General features: G+C 40.8%; 1 protein-coding gene and 1 pseudogene across 1 annotated transcript in view; one reads left to right on the top strand and one right to left on the bottom strand.

Annotated features, from left to right (window-relative positions):
* Positions 1 to 22,529, bottom strand: part of KIF15 (kinesin family member 15) — a 67,540-nt gene that overhangs the window by 22,031 nt on the left and 22,980 nt on the right. The window contains exons 6-15 of the mRNA XM_029242077.1: positions 16,778 to 16,987; positions 15,043 to 15,168; positions 14,754 to 14,876; positions 12,671 to 12,794; positions 12,054 to 12,130; positions 11,622 to 11,831; positions 10,314 to 10,491; positions 8,197 to 8,338; positions 7,241 to 7,382; positions 451 to 648 (exon numbers count right to left, since the gene is read on the bottom strand). Of these exons, the coding sequence (XP_029097910.1) occupies positions 451 to 648; positions 7,241 to 7,382; positions 8,197 to 8,338; positions 10,314 to 10,491; positions 11,622 to 11,831; positions 12,054 to 12,130; positions 12,671 to 12,794; positions 14,754 to 14,876; positions 15,043 to 15,168; positions 16,778 to 16,987 (1,530 nt within the window). The remainder of the gene's footprint in view (positions 1 to 450; positions 649 to 7,240; positions 7,383 to 8,196; positions 8,339 to 10,313; positions 10,492 to 11,621; positions 11,832 to 12,053; positions 12,131 to 12,670; positions 12,795 to 14,753; positions 14,877 to 15,042; positions 15,169 to 16,777; positions 16,988 to 22,529) is intronic.
* LOC114907045 lies at positions 995 to 2,284 on the top strand (annotated as a pseudogene).

The raw sequence follows: 22,529 nt of genomic DNA on the forward strand, positions 1-22,529 counted from the left end.
CCTATATGAAGTGACTTTCACCAGAAAGGCCTCCATACCTGTGGAAGGGCAAAATTTTGGAATTTGGGGTGACGTGGCTCCCTGTAAGTTTTACTAGACAGTAGATAAACTTCTTAAAAGAAAAAACAAATCACTGAATTCTGAGATAAACAAACTTCACATGTTATTTCAAATATACCAAAAGCTGTCTAAAATTTGATCACAAGATTCTTTCAACTATTTCATCTTCTTTAGCAGATACAACACTGCCCTGTAAACCAGTTCTGGAACTAGAAGCTAGTAGCAAACTGGTCTTTTTACACACGAGAGAACCGAAGCTCAAGGAAAGTGGAAACTGACTTGCTAAATACTGCAAAGCAGATTAAAAGAACAAGAGCAGGCTGATTTCTAACCCAGGCATTTTTACACACTCATCCTTAAAAATATACGATTTTAATACTAAACAGGTACCTGCACCATTCTGTGCTCTTCAGAAATGGCTTCAAAAGCTTGTTCACTAATCTCAGGTGGCAAGGGCTCATTTAAGATATCTTTATCCAATCTGCTAGAATTCTGAGTGTGTGCAGAGCCAAAGCTCTCCAGTTCAGGGCTTAATTTTGGTACTGATCGAGACCAAAGTTGATAAGCCTTGGTTGGTGTCGTTATGATCTGCAGCAAAAAATTATTAGGAAAACAACATTAGCACACATGAAAATAGCATATTTATAATTGTGTGAACAGAGAGGATAAAATTAAAATTCTGTTCATCAAGAGAAAAGAAAAGGTATCCTTGGGACTTTCCTGGTGGTCCAGTGGCTAAGACTCCGTGCTCCCAATGCATGGGGCCCAGGTTCAATCCCTGGTCAGAGAACTAGATCCCACATGCCACAACTAAGAGTTCACACGCCACAACTAAAGATCCCACATGCTGCAGCTAAGACCTGGAGCAGCCAAATAAGCAAATATTTAAGAAAAAAAAAGAAAAGAAAAGGTATCCTTGAGAGGCTGCATAGAAATGCCCTTGTGGAAACAAACCTATCAGTTCAAAGCAGTCTCAAGCAAAAATTGCTGTAAGATTTTTAAAAATGAAACTTGATAAGTCGACTCTAAACTGTATACAAAAAAAAAAAAAAGTGCAAGAAGAGACAAAAAGACAACAAATTAGGAAGTGTATGGTCACTAAAACAATGCATTATTAGCATATGTATAATCAAACAGAACACTGGAAGAAAATAAAAAGTCCAGAATTAGAATAATTTATATGTGGAAAGTCCAAATTAATGAGAAAAACATGGTCTATTTTATTTTATTATTTTTAAAAATATCTTAATTGGAGTATAATTGCTTTACAATGGTGTGTTAGTTTCTGCTTTATAACAAAGTGAATCAGCTGTACATATACATATGTCCCCTATCTCCTCCTCTTGCGTCTCCCTCCCTCCCACCCTCCCTATCCCACCCCTCTAGGTGGTCACAAAGCACCAAGCTGATCTCCCTGTGCTATGCGGCTGCTTCCCACTAGCTATCTATTTTACATTTGGTAGCATATGTAAGTACACGCCACTCTCTCATTTCGTCCCAGCTTACCCTCCCCACTCCCCGTGTCCTCAAGTCCATTCTCTACGTCTGCGTCTTTATTCCTGTCCTGCCCCTCCCTAGGTTCTTCAGAACCATTTTTTTTTTAGATTCCATATATAAAACATGGTCTATTTTTTTAAAAAGGTAAACCTGCATGTCATGCCATTTAAAAATAAAATAGCAGACACATTAAAAATCTCAATGTAAAAAGAAAATTATAAAAGTAGTAAAAGAGGCATCCGTGCCCAAGGCTCTGCGGGTCTGTGGCCGCAGAACAGGGCGGCCGAGTCCGAGGGGCGGGGCGGCTACCGCCACGGCTGGGAGTCAGGACATGTTCGATGCCATCGTGATGGCGGATGAGAGGTTTCACAGGGAAGGGTATCAGGAAGGCTATGAATAAGGAAGTAGTTTGGGTATGACTGAAGGAAGACAGTATAACACGTTACATGGAGCTAAAATCAGATCTGAGATCAGGTGCTACCAAGGTTTTGCTTTTGCTTGGAGATGTCTCCTGCACGGTTCCGCCATTGAGAAAGACAGCAAAAAGATGAAGGTCTTAGAATCACTGATTGGAATGATTCAGAAACTCCCTTATGATGACCCTACTTATGATAAACTTCACGAAGACTTAGACAAAATTAGAGGGAAATTTAAGCAGCCTTGTTCATTACTAAACGTTCAGCCCGACTTTAAAATTAGTGCAGAATGTTCTGGACTTTCATTTTGAGGATGACAGAGGAACAAACACAAAACATCAAGGAACAGATGTTTGTATGTTAAGTGTTTAAAAATGTGATTAAAGGCAAAACAATGATGAGGGATTCAGCGTTGCAGGGAGAGTTCCAGCTTGGCCGGTGCCTTCCCCTGAGGTCTGCCTGCATCGCCTCAGTGCCCCCCACGGGGCCCCTCCACACAAGCCCGTCCTTTGTTGGGCCCTGTCTGCTCTGCAGTCTGAACGCGGCCCTGGCAGAGCCCTCGCGGGGCTGCTCTTCTCTGGTCCAGGGTCCAGGCCGCTGGCTCACGGGTTCTCGCCACCTGGCAGGCCTGGCTGGATCTAGATTCGGGTTGGCTCTGGATAGGATAAACCTCCCCTTTATCCCCCAGGCTTTGGTCAGCGCTCAGAGGGACAGTTTTAAAAAAAGTGAGAGCCACAGGGTTGACACGAAGCAGGTTAATGGGAAGGAGTGATGGGTACTGTGACATTTATTTACCCTTGAGATGTGCCAGTGCTGTGACCTGCTTCTCCTGTTTTATTTAATCCCTTCAGGAGCCCATGAGGTGGGCATTATTCCCATTTTATAGATGAGGAAACCAAGGCCCAACAGACTGCCTGGTCCAAGGGCAGCAGGCGGTAGAGTTGGGACTCCAACCCCGTCACCCAGCTCTCTCCCCCGTCTCCTGGTGCCCGCTCTGGACCGTGCAGTCGCACCCACAGGCTCAGGGTCCTTGCCCGCAGGTCCCCGCTGTGCCCTGGGGAGCCCTGGAGCATCCCCTGTGGCCATGGACGTGGGTGTCTGGCTGAGAGGAGGAGAGGCCAGCCCTGTCCTCAGGGAGCCGGGACATGCTCTTCCTGTGTCCCCTGGTGGGTGGGACTCTGCAGCATCAAAAATGGTCACCGTTCTATGTGCGGAAACTTTGGGGCCTTACTGCAGCCTTCCTTTTATTGCGAGTTCTTCTGTCTTCTGCCCAGACTTAAAAGGCATCGTCTGTATGCGGTGAGGTCCAGGCAGGCCAGTCCCCCCTGAGATGCGTGGCTCCCGGGCATTTCTCTGCACATGACGGCCCGTGTCCAGGCCCCTCGGGCACCCCGGCCTGAGGCCTCTCCCCACCCGCTTCTGGCCCAGGGAGCAGATCTGGAAGCCATGAGTGAGATTAGCACAGGGGTAGCCGTGAATCCGCTCCAGATTTTAAAATCATTCCAGAGCATATGGGTAAATTGTGCTCCCCTGGAAGCTGCTGGGGGGAGTCCCTGCGGGGCCTGGGACGCTGGCCCTCACCGTGTGCCAAGGAGGGAGAAACAGCTTCTAGATGTTGGAAAACAAGACTCCGGCTTTATCCTGCTCGGCTGTCTTACATGTGTCTCGCTGTTTGTTCCTGGCCTGCAGCCCCACCTCAGTTCTGCAGAGGCCGGGGCTGGGCGCACGGCCTCAGATGTGCCGTAGTCACAGACACCAGCAGCGCTTATCTCTGGCTGGTGGAATGGAGGGGCTTTTGTTGTCGTTTTCCTGGGTGGATTTTTGTGTTTCCTAAACTATCTGTTTGCATAATGTATTATTTTTATAATTAGAGAAAAAAATAAACAGCATATTTTAAAGCAAAAAAATAAGATAAAATAAAATAAAAGGAGTAAAAGAAAGTAGAATATACTGATGCTCTTGAGATTGTCTAGGCCTTTAAAAATGTATTTAAAAAGTCACAAAGGGGGAATTCCCTGGCAGGCAAGTGGTCAGGACTTGGCACTTTCACTGCTGGGGCCCGGGTTCGATCTCTGGTCAGGGAACTAAGATTCAGCAAGCCACTCGGCACGGCCAAAAAAAGAAAGTCGCAAAGATAAAAGATCAATAAACCTGGCTATATCAAAATTTTAAAACTTCTGTATAACAAAAGTATCACATACAAAGATGAAAGACAAGGAACATGATGGCAGAATATACTGGCAGTACACATAACAAACAAAAGATTAACACATAAAACGCCTACAAATCACAAGATAAATAGCTAGTAGGAAAGTAGGCACTTTTTCATAGGTCAAACATCTTTTCCTGTGTTCCAACCAATGGCAATGAACATAGGAAAAGATGTGGTCTGACCTCACTAGAAATGAGGGAAAGTAGAATTAAAACCATTTTCACCCATCAGACTGTCGAACAATGCCAGTTCTGGGGCCAGTGCTATGGAAGGAGTGCTCCCAGGCTTCCTGGGAAGGAATGTGGTGCAGCCACTTGGAGGGCACTTCAGCAGGATGCTGAAATGTCCTAAAACTACCACTTCTCCTTCATAAAACCCGCCCCGGAGAATGCTTGCACTGGAAACCACCTAAATAAGCCACGGAATTATTCCAAAGCACAGAAGCCTGGGTTTAAAATGAGGTAGAGTTCTAAGTACTAGTTCATGTGGAAAGACCCAAGGCATATTCCTGAGTTAACAAAAGCCCATTGCAGAATAACATATGTAGGATGATTCCATTTATTTTTAAAAACAAAGTACGACAAAAGAAAAAAAAAACTCTATGAAATAACTCCACATATCTTCTCAGACTATGTATATTTACTGTACAAAATTGCTAAGAAAAAGGATTCCCAAATTGATGATAAATTACCCCTGGGGATGGGGATGGGGGATGAAGGACCAGATTAGACCCAGATTGGCAGTGGTACTCAAAAGGAACTTTAACCAAAACTTGTATACATATGTATACTTCCTTTAAACAAGGATAATGTATCCATAAAGTTCTCACATAATTAAAAATGAACAACAACAACAAGACCTGAATTGCTATGCCACTCTTGGCAAAACTTTTAATCCCCTTCATCCTGTTTGCTCAGCTATAAAAAGAAGTAGACTAGAATGCCACAGTGCTTCAAGCTCTATAATTCTATTGCTAAGGGGCTACAAACTCAAATTATGAAACATTTGGTGATATTCTGCAAGTATTTTAAAATAATTTCCTGCACAGATTTTAAAGGCTGCCTTTTTAAATGAGCAACCTTAAAAATTCTACCTTTATAAGAAAAAATAGTATTTTTCTTGTATTTACTTGAAAATAGTATTTTCAAGTTAAATAATAGTATTTAACTTGATATATATCAAGTTAAATCATGATATATCCATACAGTATATTCTTGTGCAGCTGCCAAAACAAAACAAAAAACAAACAAAACAAAAAGGAGAGAGGGACTTCCCTGGTGGTGCAGTGGTTAAGAATCTGGCTGGCAATGCAGGGGACACGGGTTCAAGCCCTGGTCCGGGAAGATTCCACATGCCGTGGAGCAACTAAGTCTGTGTGCCAGAACTATTGAGCCCGCGTGCTGCAACTACTGAAGCCCACGCACCTAGAGCCCACGCTCCACAACAAGAGAAGCCACCACAATGAGAAGCCCGCGCACTGCAACAAAGAGTAGCCCCGGCTCACCCCAATTAGAGAAAGCCCGTGAGCAGCAACAAAGACCCAACACAGCCAAAAAATAAATAAATGAGAAGAAAGTTTGTTTTTCTCCCTTTAGACATGGGACAAACTCTAAAATATCATTATGTTTAAACAAAAACTTGAGGTGTAGAATGATCTGTATGTGTATGCTACTGTTTGTGAAAAATAAAAAAAATATATGAAAAAGAAAGAAAAAACAAAAAAACTTCGTGACATTGTCTGCCTCCAAGGAGGGTCTTGGTTGGCTGAAAGGACAGCAGACAGAATGAGACTTGTCATTTTGTACCTTTAAAAATTCCAGTCATGGGACTTCCCTGGTGGTGCAGCGGTTAAGACTCTACGCTCCCAATGCAGGGGGCCTGGGTTCGATCCCTGGCCAGGGAATTAGATCCCACATCCATGCCGCAACTAAAAGTTTGCATGCCACAATTAAGGAGCCCATGTACTGCATCTAAGGAGCCGGCAAGCCGCAACTAAGGAGCTTGCCTGCTGCAACTAAGACCCAGTGCAACCAAATAAATAATATAAAAGAAAAAAATTCCCGGCTTCCCTGGTGGCGCAGTGGTTGAGAGTCTGCCTGCCGATGCAGGGGACACGGGTTCGTGCCCTGGTCCGGGAAGATCCCACATGCCGCAGAGCAGCTAGGCCCGTGAGCCATGGCTTCTGAGCCTGTGTGTCCAGAGCCTGTGCTCCGCAACGGGAGAGGCCACAACAATGAGAGGCCCGCGTACCGCAAAGAAAAAAAAAAATTCCAGTCATGTGATTACCTATTCAAACAAATAAAATTACTTTGAAAAGCAGTATCCTATTAAGTGATACAAAAAGCATCACTGATAAAGATAACCATTAGAGATAAACACCTATTATTTTTAAGATGTATAAGGAAAGGGGTTTTTTTAGCCTTCAGAGAATTTGGTCCAAAAGTTAAAATAACCAGGATGAGCAGCATCAGCTTCTTGACCTTTGCCTTCCTTATGTATTCCCCTTCCCTCTCCTCATTCTCAGATGTTCACAGTTTTCTTCTTTCATGAGGGCTATGGTTATTTAGGGGAACAATCCCTTCTATTATCCCCCATGTTACCCTTGATCCTTTAGTGGTCTTTATCTTTAGGATTTCTATTCTTCCACTGCAAGCTTTGAGCACACAACACATTACAGCAACAATTGCCATATACTGAGAGCCATCAGGTGCCAGGCACTTTATTATCTCATTTAATGCTCGAAAAACCCTGTTATTAAGTTGGCCTCGTCTCCAATTCAGAGGTAATAAAATGAGGCTCAGAAGTTAGGAAACCCTGCCTAAGGTTACTGACAGATTAGAATTTGAACCCAGGTCTGATTCCAAATGCTGTATTCTTCCCTACATGACCCTGCCACTGGGGGTATACATCAGAACCCTAGGACTAGTATTACCCTGGGGTTAACTGTTGGCAAGGGATTCTATCTGTATCTGGAGATAATCTGTGCAGACTCTCCATTATTAACAAAATGAGACACCACTGATTTAAGGTTGAAGTATTGCTTCAGATTACCTACCTTAAGTGTTTCAGCATGAATTTTATTCAGCTGAGAAACTTCTTGCCGCTTGCAGGTTTTTGTTGCTTCCAAAAGGTTTTCAAGATTAAGGTTCGCTTTTTGCAAAGACTGAAGCTCTGATTCTAATTCCAGCTGCCTTTTCCTAATACATATTATAATATTGAGTGTTTCAGGTAATAAGTAATGTCATACATTTGTAGAGTACTTTACAGTTTATATTCTCACAAAACTTTATAGTTATCTCTTTAAATCAGAGATATTTTCAGATTATTACTGGGATTTTCCAATTGGGTAAAATACAGCTCAGAGATTGATGACTGTTTAAGGTATTCAACAAGCAAATGGTAGCGCTCCAATTCAAAAGCCCAAACAATCCACAATGATTCCATATGTAATATGTTATTTTTAAAACAAACATTTCTATATATTTTAGAATAGGATTAATCTTAGTTATAATATGAATGTGGTTTATCTTTGTTTTCTTTTACAAAGAATATCAAGTGAGAATATTAACAGGAAAAATTTAATAAAAAATAAATAACTGCATAGAACTTGAATGTCAAAAAAAAAAGAATATCAACAAACCTGTAATTTCTAAAAATCCTGATCTAATTCGTAACAGTGGTGATTTAAATTTGCTGGCCAGATAAAGAATTTACAAGTAACTTTAACAGATACTCATCTCAATGGGTATATCCCTTAAAACATCTGTATCATCTAGTTCATTGAATATATTATTAAAGACTAGAAGTTTATGTCAACTGTACCTCAATTTTTAAAAATGAGTAAAGAAAAAGAGCTAGATGCAAGCCCTTTTCCTTCATGTCAAAACAAGTTAGCAGCTACATTAGAATATTTAAGGTAAATGCTCAATTAAATCATCAATGCTAAACACCAAAACAAACCAACACTAAAAGATCAGAAATAGTAAGCATGAATGTGTATTTATACTTTACCTAGTTAGTTCTTTGAATTCTTCATATTCTTGCTTTGAATTATTCAGCTCTGTCTGAACTTGCAGGAGTTGTGCTTTTAACTTCTCAGTGTTTGCTAACGAACATGGCTCTTTCGGAGCTTTAGGAGAGAATCTTTGCTGACCTGATAAGGAAACAACCTGGTCTTTGAAAGAGAAAAATAACAGAATACATATTCTAAGTTCTCTGCCAGGTATCAATTTTGAAGTACAAGGAGGAAAGAGAAATCATTGGAAAGTGGACCCTAAAATACAAGAGCCTGTAACTCAAGAGGAGACGTAAGACACAACCCAGTACATCGAAGAGTATCAGAAGTTGTTTCTGAGAAGCTGTGAAGCCACAGGATGATGGGGCATATTTAAGCCAACACCTTTTCCATTAAGTGAAAAGAGCAAACAATGACTGAAGTATAACACCCACACTGCTGGACAGAGAAACATCACCAATTGAATCTTGCAGGAATTAGTGCCAATGGTCAATGAATTTTTAGCAAAAGAAACAAATAGCAATGGCAGCCAACTGAAAGAACTTGGTAGCATCTACCAGGTAGAATATATTAATTTTCAGGGATTGCTTAGAAGGCTGAATTTGTTGGAAAGAGTGCCACTGAGTTTCAGTATGGGAAATAACATGTAAAAATGTTTAGAGAGGGACTTCCCTGGTGGTCCAGTGGTAAAGAATCAGCTTTCCAATGCAGGCGACGTGGGTTCGATCCCTGTCCGGGCAACTAAGATCTCACATGCCGTGGAGCAATTAAGCCCGTGCACTACAACTATTGAGCTCGTGCACCTCAATGAGAGCCTGCCTGCCGCAAACTACAGAGGAGCCCACGTGCCACAACTACAGGACCCACGAGCCCTGGAGTCTGTGCACCACAACTAGAGAGAGAAAACCTGCATGCCACAACTAGAGAGAAGACCATGTGCCACAGCTAGACAGAAACCCGAGCAGACTGCACACTGTAATGAAAAGATCCTGCATGCTTCAACAGAGATGCCTCAACAAAGAGCCCATGTGCCGCAAGTAAGACCCGACGCAGCCAAAAAAAAAATGAGGAAAATAAATTAAAAAAATAAATATGTTTAAAAAAAAGAAGAAAGATTGAAGTAAATACCCAAACTGCTTATTAAAAAAGAAATTGTTTAGAGAATGATGTATGTTTAGAAGATGGTGAGGTCCAGAAATTACCATTAGTATCTTTCAAAGATAGTTAAGTTAAGGTACTACTAAGGGGAAAATGGCCAACAAAATACAGAGCATTGTAGGAAAAAATAGTTAATATAGAAAACCTGATTTTAACTTTGCATCTAAAATTGTGGTCTCTCTACAACCCACATTCTGTGAATTTTATTCTTTTGTTAATTCATAACAGAATGGAAGAAGGCTTGGAAAAGGAAATTTTAAAAGTATTTTTTTCCTTTATCATTGCAGTATAAAAAGATTAGAACGATCTCAATTTCAACCTAAAGAGAAACAAAGGCTGAAACAGAGTGTGATAAAAGACCATGAAGATATTCACTCTAAGAATGGAGCAAACATAGACTTTGTTACCAAATCCCAGAGCATTAACACCAATAGCTGTCAAGCGTGTAAATCACATCAGTAACTAAACCACTTTTCAGAGAGTAACAGTAAACTTACAGAACTAATGTAGAGCAGAACGTACACTGGCAAGCATGACCCGCAACCATGACATCAGGACCAATCACCGTGCTGGCTGGACCGTGAGTCTGATCACTCTGACATCTCTCACACTGTACAGATGTTCGTCAGGTGAATAAATATCTCAACTCTACACTCATTCATGTTGTCATTAGTTAAGTACTTTTCATTTCAAATACTTAAAATAGGAAAATTCCATTTAATAAAAGTGTAAAGTAATATCTGAATCAATCTTTTATCTGTAAGACAGAGATATTCTGAGTATTCCTTTGCTAATGGGTATCTATTAGCCTCCATAAAGAATAAGTATGTATATAAGAAATTTGTACACCAGGTCTAGAGGCTAAAATGAAAACCCTCAATGCAAGGCAATATCGATGCCCTTTTAAACAGTCCCCTTGCCCCTAGAAGGCATGTTTACAACTATCACGTCTTACTTTTGTCATTTTTCTCTGTGCCAGATACTTCAAAGAAAGCTTTTTCCAGGATTGCGATGGTCTGGGCATCCATTTCGTGGGCTCTTTTCACAGGCTGTGACAATCTCAGTCTTCTGTTCTCCTCCCTGAGGGAATGATTTTCCATAGCATATTTTGCAACTCTGGGGTGGTGCTCTACCTGTCACATGGAAGAATTAGAGACCTACGTATTTACAAACATGACCTTAGTGAACAAGTCTTTCCGAAAGCCAACAGCAAACACTGTGGACACCGCAGGCACTGCGGGGGTGGGGAGCACCTCAGCTTTTACCATCAGACTGAATACGTGCATATCCTACAACTCTGAACTCTACATTCGGGTCTGGTAACTCGAAACTTCCCTGTCTACCCCTGAAACGTTCACCCAGGCACCTGCGGTGATAAGCACAGGGTGCACATTGTGGCAGGCTCTTCCTGCAAAGTAGACGGCTTGAATTAACACACTGAAAAGAATTAGGAAACTCTCTACTGACCAGGGTGGAATGCCCCCCAAAGACACATTAAATGAAAAGGGCAAGGTACAGAAAAGTGTGTATGCTGTCTTCTGTGCACAAAAGGAATAGAAGTAAAAACATCTATCAATATTAGTTGGAAAATGCAGAAAAACTCTCAAAAGATATCCCCTCTGGTAAGAGATTATCCTGTTTTTTAATTATGTGCCTGTGTCAACTATCCAGATTCTCAGGGAAAAGGAAAAACAACAACACTTCAAAGGGCTCAGCTGTGAAGAGACTACCGGCTCCGATAACCCCACTGGGTTATCGCTGCCCACTGGGAGGAAGTGTGCTTGGCCTGCTGGGGCTAACTGCCAGGGCAGTGACACCACCACCACATCCTCCCTTCTCCCTTCAGGTTTTACTAGTTTAGAAAATTGTGTGTGTGTGTGGGCACATTATGCAATCATACTGTCAGTTGAATTCATTTAAAACACTTTCTCGGGCTTCCCTGGTGGCGCAGTGGTTGAGAGTCCACCTGCCGATGCAGGGGACACAGATTCGTGCCCCTGTCCGGGAAGATTCCACATGCCGCGGAACGGCTGGGCCCGTGAGCCATGGCCGCTGAGCCTGCGCGTCCGGAGCCTGTGCTCCACAGTGGGAGAGGCCACAGCAGTGAGAGGCCCGCGTACCGCAAAAAAACAAAACAAAAAAAAAAACAAACCACTTTCTCTTGTATTAAATTACAAAAATTTACTGACCAACTTGGTGACTGATTCATATTTGCCTTGAACTTCTTTTAGTTTTACAGTTACTGCGAATGTCATGTACTCACTTGTTCTCGCAGAGTTTGAATCTCATCCCTCAATTCCGACAGCAAAAGATCCTGTTCCTCGGGCAGAAAACTTCCCCGGGATTCCTTGTGGAGCTTCTCCAGGCGCATTATTTGATCCTCTCGGAATTTCACGATCATTTTATTAGATTGAATAAATTTTTCTTTTTTGAGGGTGAGGTCTTCCAATTGGCTAACTTTTTCTACCAAAGACTTAAGAAATTCATAATTTGGTTAAACATAAAAAATAACTGGGCTTCCCTAAATTTTCACAAAACAAGCAATAAACACTAACTTCACATTTAATCTCAAAGGCAAAATTAGGTTTTTCAGTCTTCGTTGTATTTACTTGTGCCATTTATTTCACTCGGAAAAGCTCCTCATAGTGAAAGCCTAAAATATCTTGAATCCCCTTTTACTAATTCAGTTTCCTACCTTCTTTTCCTGTTCAGATTTCTTAAAAAATAACATTGCCTCTCGGAAATACTTCATGTAGTCAGTCTCGTCTTTGCCTGTAACGGGTCCAGTAAGAAAGAAAAGGAAAGAGGAAAAATGTTTTATCTCCCAAATTTTAAGAACAAGAAATGAGCTAAAATAGCCTTTGATTGACTGCTCTCAATTCGTCTTAAAGAATCAGACTCTCATCACCAGATCATGAATTTCAAATTAACCCAGTCTACAAATTACCTATTCTTTGAAGAAAAGTAAGTCTCTCATATCCAATTTAGTAAACATATGAAGATTACATATGACAGCATCTTGGAAGTGGATCTAAATGAAATTTACTAGTATCTCCTTTTAGCACTTATTAGGGATAAATTATTCAAAATTATTTCTACTCCCCCTTCCCACCACATCTCACAGAAATCAGTACCTGTGGTAACTGTGTCTGGTTACAAAGTACCATGTTCCTATGTAGGTGAAATAAACAGGAACAGACACTTGTGGGAAATCTGGGTAGCCTTACTGTGTTGTTCCTGTCACTGGAGGGCTCTCATACTAATACCCACACCTGGATTTCCTCAGGTTAGAGGACACCGCGCTCGTCGTACCTCCGGTCCGAAAGCTTTCTGGTACTATCTGCCCTGCAGTAAGCTGGGCCAGCTGCTCTCTGAGCCTCTTCACTTCAGCTTGGAGCTGGGTCACATTTCCTTGCGTGTCTTCATTTACCACTGCCTGTTCAAGAATTTTTTTAAAAAGCATTAAAAGAATGTTGAGTCATACAGTCTCGTGTTTATATTTGTTTGTATGATTTGGAGTGACGAAGACCAAACAAAACTGCACTTGCATCTCACAAACAGTCCAAAGGGCTCCAAAATCAGTGTGCTGGAGTGTGGAGGGAGCTTCCTTCCCCTCTGCCTTCACACCAAGAGCCAGAGACTCTTTCCCCTCCCCCCCTCAAGCCCCCACTTAGGTCTCCGCTGTTGACTAGCCCTGGGCCCTGCTGGGCTGGGTCACCTCTGGGATCAACGTATATTCATCTAACACTGGCCTCTTCCTGAGATAACCCCACCCCATGAAGAGCAAACACCTCCATGAGTGTCACCTCCCCCTGTCTTCGCTCACTAAAGAGGTGTAAGGAACTGCAGAGCTGACCTGAGCTCCACTGGCTTGGAAGAAACCACCCTCTCCAGAAAAATCCAACCCTGTATTTCCTAACAGTCTCCTGGAAGGGAGAGTTGGTTTGACAACTCCATTTCTGTTTTATTATCAAACTAAATGCTGTTTTAAAGAAATGTCTTATTTGAGACGACTTCTAAGAAGTTCATAAAGTCTCACAAAACCTAGAGGGTGATAACAAGAGTCAAGAGCTGAGAACCAACCAAATCAAACACCCAATACTCCAGAGTGAGGGAGAAACCTCTGACAGCCCCAAGGTCCCCATGTTCCTGTCTGTAGCTGGGTCTGCCCACTGGGAAGGACTGTTTACCCTTAAACAAATTCCAGACATCCGAGCCACTTTCCCTTGGTAGGCTGCAGCAGAGGACTCACCATTGGCAGGGACTAGTATAAGGCTCCTGGTTTTGTTATTTCATGTGTTAAGAAGCCATTTCTAGTTATTTCTGATTCTTATGGACAGCCTCATTAAAAGGCATTCCTATACACTGTGACATCACTGTCATATCGGTGACATCATAATTCTAATTATCCCTGCAGTTCTCCACTCTCCAAAATCTTCTAGTAAGTCCCAAGAGGTAGGGTCAGGAAGCTCTAATGATTTTCCTCCTCATATTACAAATATCCCACAGGGGGTTCATACTCCAATAAAATGAATGAATAACCAGACCTATACTCTTCTGCCTCACCCAAGGGAAGAGGCAACATGGACCTCTTTGCTTTTACCATGATAAGATCACCAGGGAGTCTATTTTGGGAGGTAACAATGACCCCTTTCTCCTTTGAAAGAGAGAAGAAATTAATTTGCCAATTTATGCCCTCTGATTCTTTTGTCTAGAACCAAAGAGCCCTCCAACCTCTCCAAAGCAAGTGGGGAACTCCTTGGTCTTTTGACAGTCTGCACCAGGGGTTGGCGAAGTGCTGCTTGAACATAGCCATGCCCATATGTTTACATATCATCTACAGCTGCTTTCTCACTACAAAGGCAGAGCTGAGTAGTTGGGACAGAGACCATATGGTCCAAGAAGCCGAAATTATTTACCTCTTGGGCCCTTTACAGGAAGTTTTCTGACCACTGGTGTACACAAGTATCAAGGAAACTTCTTGTATATAAAGAAAAATGAGGAATCCTTAGAGTTACAGACAACTTGAAAGACAAAGTTGGTCAATAGCATCCAATTACGTTCATAGCGGATCCTCCTGCTCCCAGCACCCAGCTCCGATAGCGTGGTTTAGGTAAATAAATTTAGTCTCCAGCCCAATTACAAAAGAAAAACTTTGCCTTCCCTTCAGAAAAAGCTAGCCAAACAATAATGACAAGACCTATTCTAGCCTCAAATTACATGAGCGATATAGAAGGCTCGGAAAGATAAAATAGAAACTCTGCTTACAGTTAGGCTTTCGCAACAGAGAAATACAATAACTAAAAGCTAATGTTAATATGAGGGCAATCACAAAAGTGAGATACTGCAAGCTTAAACATTCTTCTAATTTACTTAAGCATACTCAGTATTTTACCTTATTTTTAATCAGCTTGGCTCTTTGGGCAAAATTAAGCGTTGACAGGGTTTCCCCAAAACACCTAGATCCAGGATGAACATTTGCAATTATGGCTGTTTTGGCATTACCTCCAAGGGAATCCTGTTTAATGATATGAATGGTACACATTTCCAGGCGAGAAACCACAAGATGTTTTTTAAGCAAAGAAAATGTATATTATTAGCACCAAGGCTGAGAGATTATCCGACTACCAACCATAGCGAGCATAACCAAAACAGGGGCCCAGGAACCCAATGATCTACTTTACCCGGAGTAAGAAGGTAAGTTTGGAGTCTCTGTAGCAAACGTGTCTCTGTTTTCCATTACCCACATCGACAAGCGCAGTAATCACCTGGCCCAGGCAGCTCAACGATCGGTTTATGTTACCTGCTTCCTAGGGCGTTGGGGAAAAAGAACAAAAAATTGAGGTGCACTGATGTCTTTTTAGTATTTTGAATTAAAATATACCTAGCAGGGTGGCAATTTTGAATGGAAAGGCAAGACAGGGACAATATTAGTTAAGGTAACTAACTTCTCAGCAAAAAGATGTCCTCAACTGTCCACTAACCTTTTCCTATCCAAAGCGCACACTGCAATTTTAGTACTATTCAAATACAAACACAAAAATCACGTGAAGGAAAAAAATATCAGTGTCACCTCCTAATTGTAATAGTTTTAAACTGACCTATAGGTAGGGATAAAATCTAGAAGAGAACAGAGGAAAAAAAGTTGCAGTGCATTAATAGGCATATTTTTCAATCCTTTTATGTTAAAATGTTTGCTACATTATAAGGGTATGGTAACTAATAACCCACTCCCATGTCCCACAAAGCCACCAATGAACATATTACAAGAGAACATTCAGTCTAATTCTACAATGTAATGTATAATAAAACCCCTTTAAAAGACTGGTTTCAGGAGAAAAGAAAAATGTTTGGGTTAAACGTGTTACACTGGATTTTTACCGTAGGGAGCATATTTCGATAACTGGGTCTGCAGAAGTGGGAGAATAGAAAAAAAGAGAGGAGGAATAGAAATTATTAAGCAAGATGTGATGAATTCGGAGTTGCCACTATGTGTTACCATTCAGAAAGGTGATTTAGGGTCACAGTTGACAGCCCTGTCTGTGGATCTGGATTACCATTTGAATCTCAGCGACTCTTAGCCATGTGCCCCTGGAAAATTTCCTCCAGTTTCTTCAAAATAGAAAGGACAATAGGATCACTTCCCAGAGTTGTTGGGACGGTTAAATAGCTAATATATATAAAGCATTTAGAATGGGCCCAGCATATGTCCTATTTTGAACTTATGCTATTTTTCTTTGCTTCATTCCCCATAGAAACACAAATGTGAGACAGACTGAAACTGCCTGAGAGCTCAAGCGGCTCAAACCCTCACTTTTAAGGCAAACAAGACCCTCTCCTCCACCATTTCTGACTCTTCCCCCCCCCCACCCTTATATATTCTAAACTGTAGAATCCACACACATTTTATTTATTTATTTTTTTTGTCCGCAGGGCATGTGGGATCTTAGTTCCCTGACCAAGGATTGAACCTGTGTCCCTCGCATTGGAAGAGCGAAATCCTAACCACTGGACCGCCACACACATTTTATTGACAGTACATATTACCATACATATAAACATTAGCAATACATATTAGCAAGAACTTCTGGTAATACCTTAGCCTAGAACGAGGTCCTTAACCCTTAACTCAAGAACTACTTTGCCATGCTTCCCCCAAGCAGACCATGTCACACCCTTCTTCCTCTGACCCCTGCTACCACTCATAATATCACCCCTTTTGGCATGAATTCAAATATCTTGCTACTGACACTTGTCATATCCCATGTATGTTTACTGTCCCTACCCCACAACAAAAATTTCTATACCTTTTGGATGAAAGCAATTTCTTAACCCTTTGTAGCCCTCAAAACACTTAGCTTGGTATTGACTTCTAGTAATAATTCAGTCAAGAATTGAAGACCATAATTCCATTCTTACCTTCAATCTCATCCCTTCTGCATGGGTATCTTTTTGCCTTTCAGATCCTGCTAAATCCACCAGATTGAGAAGGGAGGTCCGTATGTTCACAGTTTCATGGCTTTTCTCCAACGACTCTATTGTAATTGTAAAGACCGCATGAGACCTAGAGGATTCTCTATTCATTGATGTTGATGCCACACGTCTGTTTCTCCACCCTCCAGACAACACCTAGGCAAAAGGAAAATACGTTATCACGACTTCCAAGTGGTCACAACAGCCACAAACATCAGTAGGAAATTTGCAAAGAGTGGTGAGAGACTATCTAATGAGGAATACACTCAAATTATTTTCCTTTCCCTTTCCTTTTTTGATTCTTCTCCATGTCATGAAAGAAAACAAGCAGGAAATCAGAAGGCATAGGATCTACAATGGGTTTTGCCATTTCTCTATTTGTATTAACTCAATGCAAATCGCAAAATCTCTCTGAACCCTCTTCTTTACCAAGACTATGAAAAAGTTAGATAAAATAAATCTTAAAATTACCTTCAAGCCCAAAGTTTTATTAGCTCTTTTGGTCTACAAAGTATTTGTTTTCCCTCCCTATTCCCTGTGGCAAGCAGATACATGAAGGTTCAGACTGCAGACTCTAGAATAGGATGAACATGAGTTCAACTCTTGGCTCCACTATCTACCAGTTGTGTGGTCTGGGGGCCAGCTGACCTTTTCAAGGCTCAGTCCCATATTTGTATAATGGGAATATGGGTACCTACCTCACAGGGCAGAACATCTCAAACTGTAATATGAATGCTAATCAGCTAGGATCTGGTTAAAATTCAGATTCTGACTCAGCAGACATGAGGTAGAGACTGAGATCCTGCATTTCTAACAACCTCCTATGTGACACCCATAGTCTGAGAACTACATTCTTGAGTGACACGGTCATAATATGTATTGGATCAAATGAAGAAATTAGTAGCTTATCTCAAAAAGTAGATAAAAAATTAAATGAAATAACGTATACAAAAGAAGTTAGCACAGGGCTTAGCACATACACTCAATAAATGGAGCTGTTATAACCCTCTCTATTAACCAGCCATAGCATAAAAATGAAATTGTTTATATCTTTATTTTTTTGGTTAGTAGTTCATGCTTCCTTTTCACAACACTACATACTGTATATTAAATAGTAGATAATGATACATTCATACAGCTGCAAAGAGAAAGAGAGAGAGGTCCTCAAACATGGGACAAATTTCAAAATACTATTAGCTTAAAAAAGCAAGTGCAGGGCTTCCCTGGTGGTGCCGTGGTTAAGAATCCGCCTGCCAATGATGGGGACACGGATTCGAACCCTGGTCCGGGAAGATCCCACATGCCGCGGAGCAACTAAGCATGTGTGCCGCAACTACTGAGCCTGCACTCTAGAGCCCGCGAGCCACAACTATTGAGCCCATGTGCAACAACTACTGAAGCCCACATGCCTAAAGCCCGTGATCCGCAACAAGAGAAGCCACTGCAATGAGGAGGCTGTGCACCTCAACGAAGAGTAGCCCCTACTCGCCTCAACTAGAGAAAGCCCATGCACAGCAACGAAGACCCAACACAGCCAAAAATAAATAAATAAATTTATAAAAATAAAATATTTTTAAAAAGCAAGTGTAAAATATGCTATCATTTGTGCAATATAAGGTGAAAAAGCAAATACAAGTCTGCTTATTTAAATACTTATGCAAAGGCCAAATACAAACAAAAATCAAAAACAAAACACAAAACTATTTGGTGAATACTCATGGATTGGAAGACTCAATATTGTTAAGATATTAATTCTCCCCAAATTGATCGACAGATTCAACCCAATCCCACTCAAAAATCCCAGCAGTCTTTTCTGTAGAAACTAACAAACTAAATCTGAGTATATGAAAATGCAAAGGACTAAAAAATAACCAAACTAATTGTTAAGAAATTAGAGAACTTACTCTACCTGATCTCAAGACGTACTTCTCAGCAATAACAATACAGGCCTAACTCATTTTACTGTGCTTTGCAGATATTATGTTTTTTACAAATTGAAGGTTTGTGGCAACCCTGTGTCAAGCAAGGCTGACTCTCTTGTTAGGGGCTAACGTAGCTGGTGACTAAGTTGAAGCCAATGCTCATTTACCATTCTAAAATTCCTAGAGCCTTAAGAATTATGCTAAATCTACTCTGCCTATGCTCTATAACTGGAACAACAAAGATTGGATGACAGCACATCTGTTTACAACATGGTTTACTGAATATTTTAAGGTCACTGTTGAGACCTATTGCTCAGAAAACAAAATTCCTTTGAAACTAGTATTGCTCATTGACAATACACCTGGTCACCCAAGGGCTCTGGTGGAGATGTACAACAAGGTTAATGTTGTTTTCATGGCTGCTAATACAACATCCATTCTGCAGCCCATGGATCAAGGAGTCATTTTGGCTTTCAAATCTTATCGAAGAAATATACTTCATAAGACTAAAGCTGCCATGGATAGTGATTCCTCTCATGGATCTGAGGAAAGTCAACTAAAACTTCCTAGAAAGGATTCACCACTCTAGATGCCATAAAGAACATTCACGACTCGTGGCAAGAGGACAAAATATCAACATTAACAGGACTTTGGAAGAAGCTGATTCCAACCCTCATGGGTGATTTTGAGGGATCCAAGACTTCAGTGGAGGAAATAACACAGATGTGGTAGGAATAGCAAGAGAAGTAGAATTAGAAGTGGAGCCTGAAGATGTGACTGAACTGCTGCAATCTCCTGATAAAACAGATGAGAGGTTGCTTCTTATGGATGAGCAAAGAGAGTGGTTTCTTGAAATGGAATCTACTCCTGGTGAAGATGCTGTGAAGATTGTTGAAAAGACAACAAAGGATTTAGAATATTATATAAACGTAGTTGATAAAGCGGGGCAAGGTTTGAGAGGACTGACTCCAATTTTGAAAGAAGTTCCACTATGGGTAAAATGGTACCAAACAGCTGCAGAGAAATCATTCATGACAGTAAGAGTCCCCTGATGCACCAAGCTTCATTGTTGTCTTATTTTAAGAAATTGCAACAACCATTCCAACCTTCAGCAACCACCATCCCTATCAGTCAGCAGCCATCACCACTGAGGAAAGACCTTCCAGCAGCAAAAAGATTATGATTCACTGAAGGCTCAGAGAATGGTTAGCAGTTTTTAACAATAAAATATTTTTAAATTAAGGTATATACATTGTTTTTTTAGATATAATGCTATTGCACACTTAATAAACTATAGGAGAGTGCTTTTATATGCACTGAGAAACCAAAACATTCATGTGACTCACTTTATTGCAATATTTGCTTTATTGTGGTGGTGGGGGACCAAACCTATGATATCCTCAGGTTTGCCTAATATCGAGCAACAATATCAATATTAAGACAGTTGTGTATTGGTAACTGATTCAGACACACAGGTCAATGAAACAGAATACAGTCAGATATAAACCCATACACGTACGGTCAATTGATTTTCTTTAAAGGTGCAAAGGCAACCAAATGAGAAAACTTTTTTAAACAAATGGTGCTGCATACGGGATCAAAACCAAAAAGGCAACCCAAGAGTGAACTCTGATGTCAACTATGGGCTTTGGGTGATTACGATATGTCAATGTAAGTTCATCAATTGAACCACTTTAGTGGGGAATGTTTAAAATGGGGAAGGCTACCCATTTGGGGGAGCACGGGATATATGAGAAATCACTATACAGTCCCCTCACTTTTGCTGTTAACCTAAAATTGCTCATCTTAAAAAGAAGCAAGAGGGACTTCCCTGGTGGTCCAGTGGTGAAGACTCCACACTCCCAATGCATGGGGCCCAGGTTCGATTCCTGGTTGGGGAACTAGATCCCACATGCTGCAGCTAAGGGTTCACATGCCCCAACTAAAGATCCTGCATACTGCAACTAAGACCCAACGGAGCCAAATAAATAAATAAATATTTTTAAAAAAGAAAGGAAGAAAGGGGAAAGAGCATTGAATAAAACAGAACACAAAACACTAAGAAAGATGGTAGAAACCAGTCCAACAATATCAACAATCATACTTATGTAAAGTTAGGTAAGATGCTGTCCAAAAAAAAATTTTTTTTTAAAGCAAGATATAACTATGTGGTTTTTCTTGTAGAAAAACTTAAAACATTAAAACACAGAGGACTGATGGGAAAACATATACCGGGCAAATAACTAATCAAAAGAATGCTGAATGGTATGTCAGTATCAGACAAAATAAATTTTTAAGGCAAAATATGTTAATAGAAAACTGTGTTAATAATAGAAAACTAGGGACTTCTCTGGTGGTGCAGTGGATAAGAATCCGCCTGCTGACTTCCCCGGTGGTGCAGTGGTTGGGGGTCCGCCTGCCGATGCGGGGGACGCAGGTTCGTGCCCCGGTCCGGGAGGATCCCGCATGCCGCAGAGCGGCTGGGCCCATGAGCCATGGCCGCTGAGCCTGCGCGTCCGGAGCCTGTGCTCCGCAGCGGGAGAGGCCACAGCAGTGAGAGGTCTGCGTACCGTAAAAAAAAAAAAAAAAAAAAAAAGAATCTGCCTGCCAATGCAGGGGACACGGGTTCAAGCCCTGGTCCGGGAAGATCACACATGCCATGGAAAAACTAAGCCCATGTGCCACAACTACTGAGCCTGCGCTCTAGAGCCTCCATGCCACAACTACTGAGCCCGTGCGCCTTGAGCCCATGCTCCACAACAAGCGAAGCCACTGCAACGAGAAGCCTGCGCACCACAACGAAGAGTAGCTTCTGTTCTCCACAACTAGAGAAAGCCCGCACAAAGCAATAAAGACCCAACGCAGCCAAAAATAAAAATTAAAAAAATAATAGAAAACTGTGTTAATATAAATACAAAACTACGAATTCAAATCAAAGGAAGATATATTAATTCTACTACTTGCATATGCCCCTAATAAAAGTCTATCTCTATATGTATACATATATATTTACGTATATAGACAAAAGTCAAGACAAAACCAACACTTTAGTTGGAGATTAATATATCTCAAGTATTGACAGATTATACAGACAAAAAAATATTAGTAAAAATATAAAAACCTATACCCAAGGATGTACATTCTTCTCAAGCACACCCTTATAAAAGGTGGCCATTGTATTAATCTATAAATAATTTCTCAATAAATCTCAAAGACTAGGAATCACACAAGACCACATTCTCTGATCCCAATGCAATTAACTATCAACATGAAAAATAAATTTAAATTTCCCATAAATTGGGGAATTTAAAATCACATTTCTAAGTAAATCATGGGTCAAAAAAGAAATTATAATGGAGTAATACTTAGATCTATATGACAGTTAAGATATTAAAACTTGTGTAAACTTTAAGTAATATTAAGTAAATTTATAGCATTAAATACAAAAGAAAGGTCACAATGAGCTAAGCATCGAGCTTAAGAAGTCGGAAGGAAAGTAGGATAAACCCAAAGAAAGTAAAAATAAAACATTAAAGAGTAAGGCCATATAAACCATCACAACTATTCAAAAAGAGAACAAAATTGTAGTTACAGCAAAGATTTTTAAAATGAGAATACTAGGAACAGTTTTATGCCAATATATTTGAAAACTTAGAGGAAACTAAAATTTTTCTAGGAACACACAACCTATCAAGACTTCTGACCCCAAATGCCTGCATAGGTCTATTAAAGAATTTTTATTTGTTGTTGAAAATCTTCTTACCAAATAAATAAAT

Source organism: Monodon monoceros, unplaced genomic scaffold (genome assembly GCF_005190385.1).
Source record: "Monodon monoceros isolate NGI ecotype Baffin Bay Population unplaced genomic scaffold, NGI_Narwhal_1 Super_Scaffold_3, whole genome shotgun sequence".
Classification (NCBI taxonomy): Eukaryota; Metazoa; Chordata; class Mammalia; order Artiodactyla; family Monodontidae; genus Monodon; species Monodon monoceros.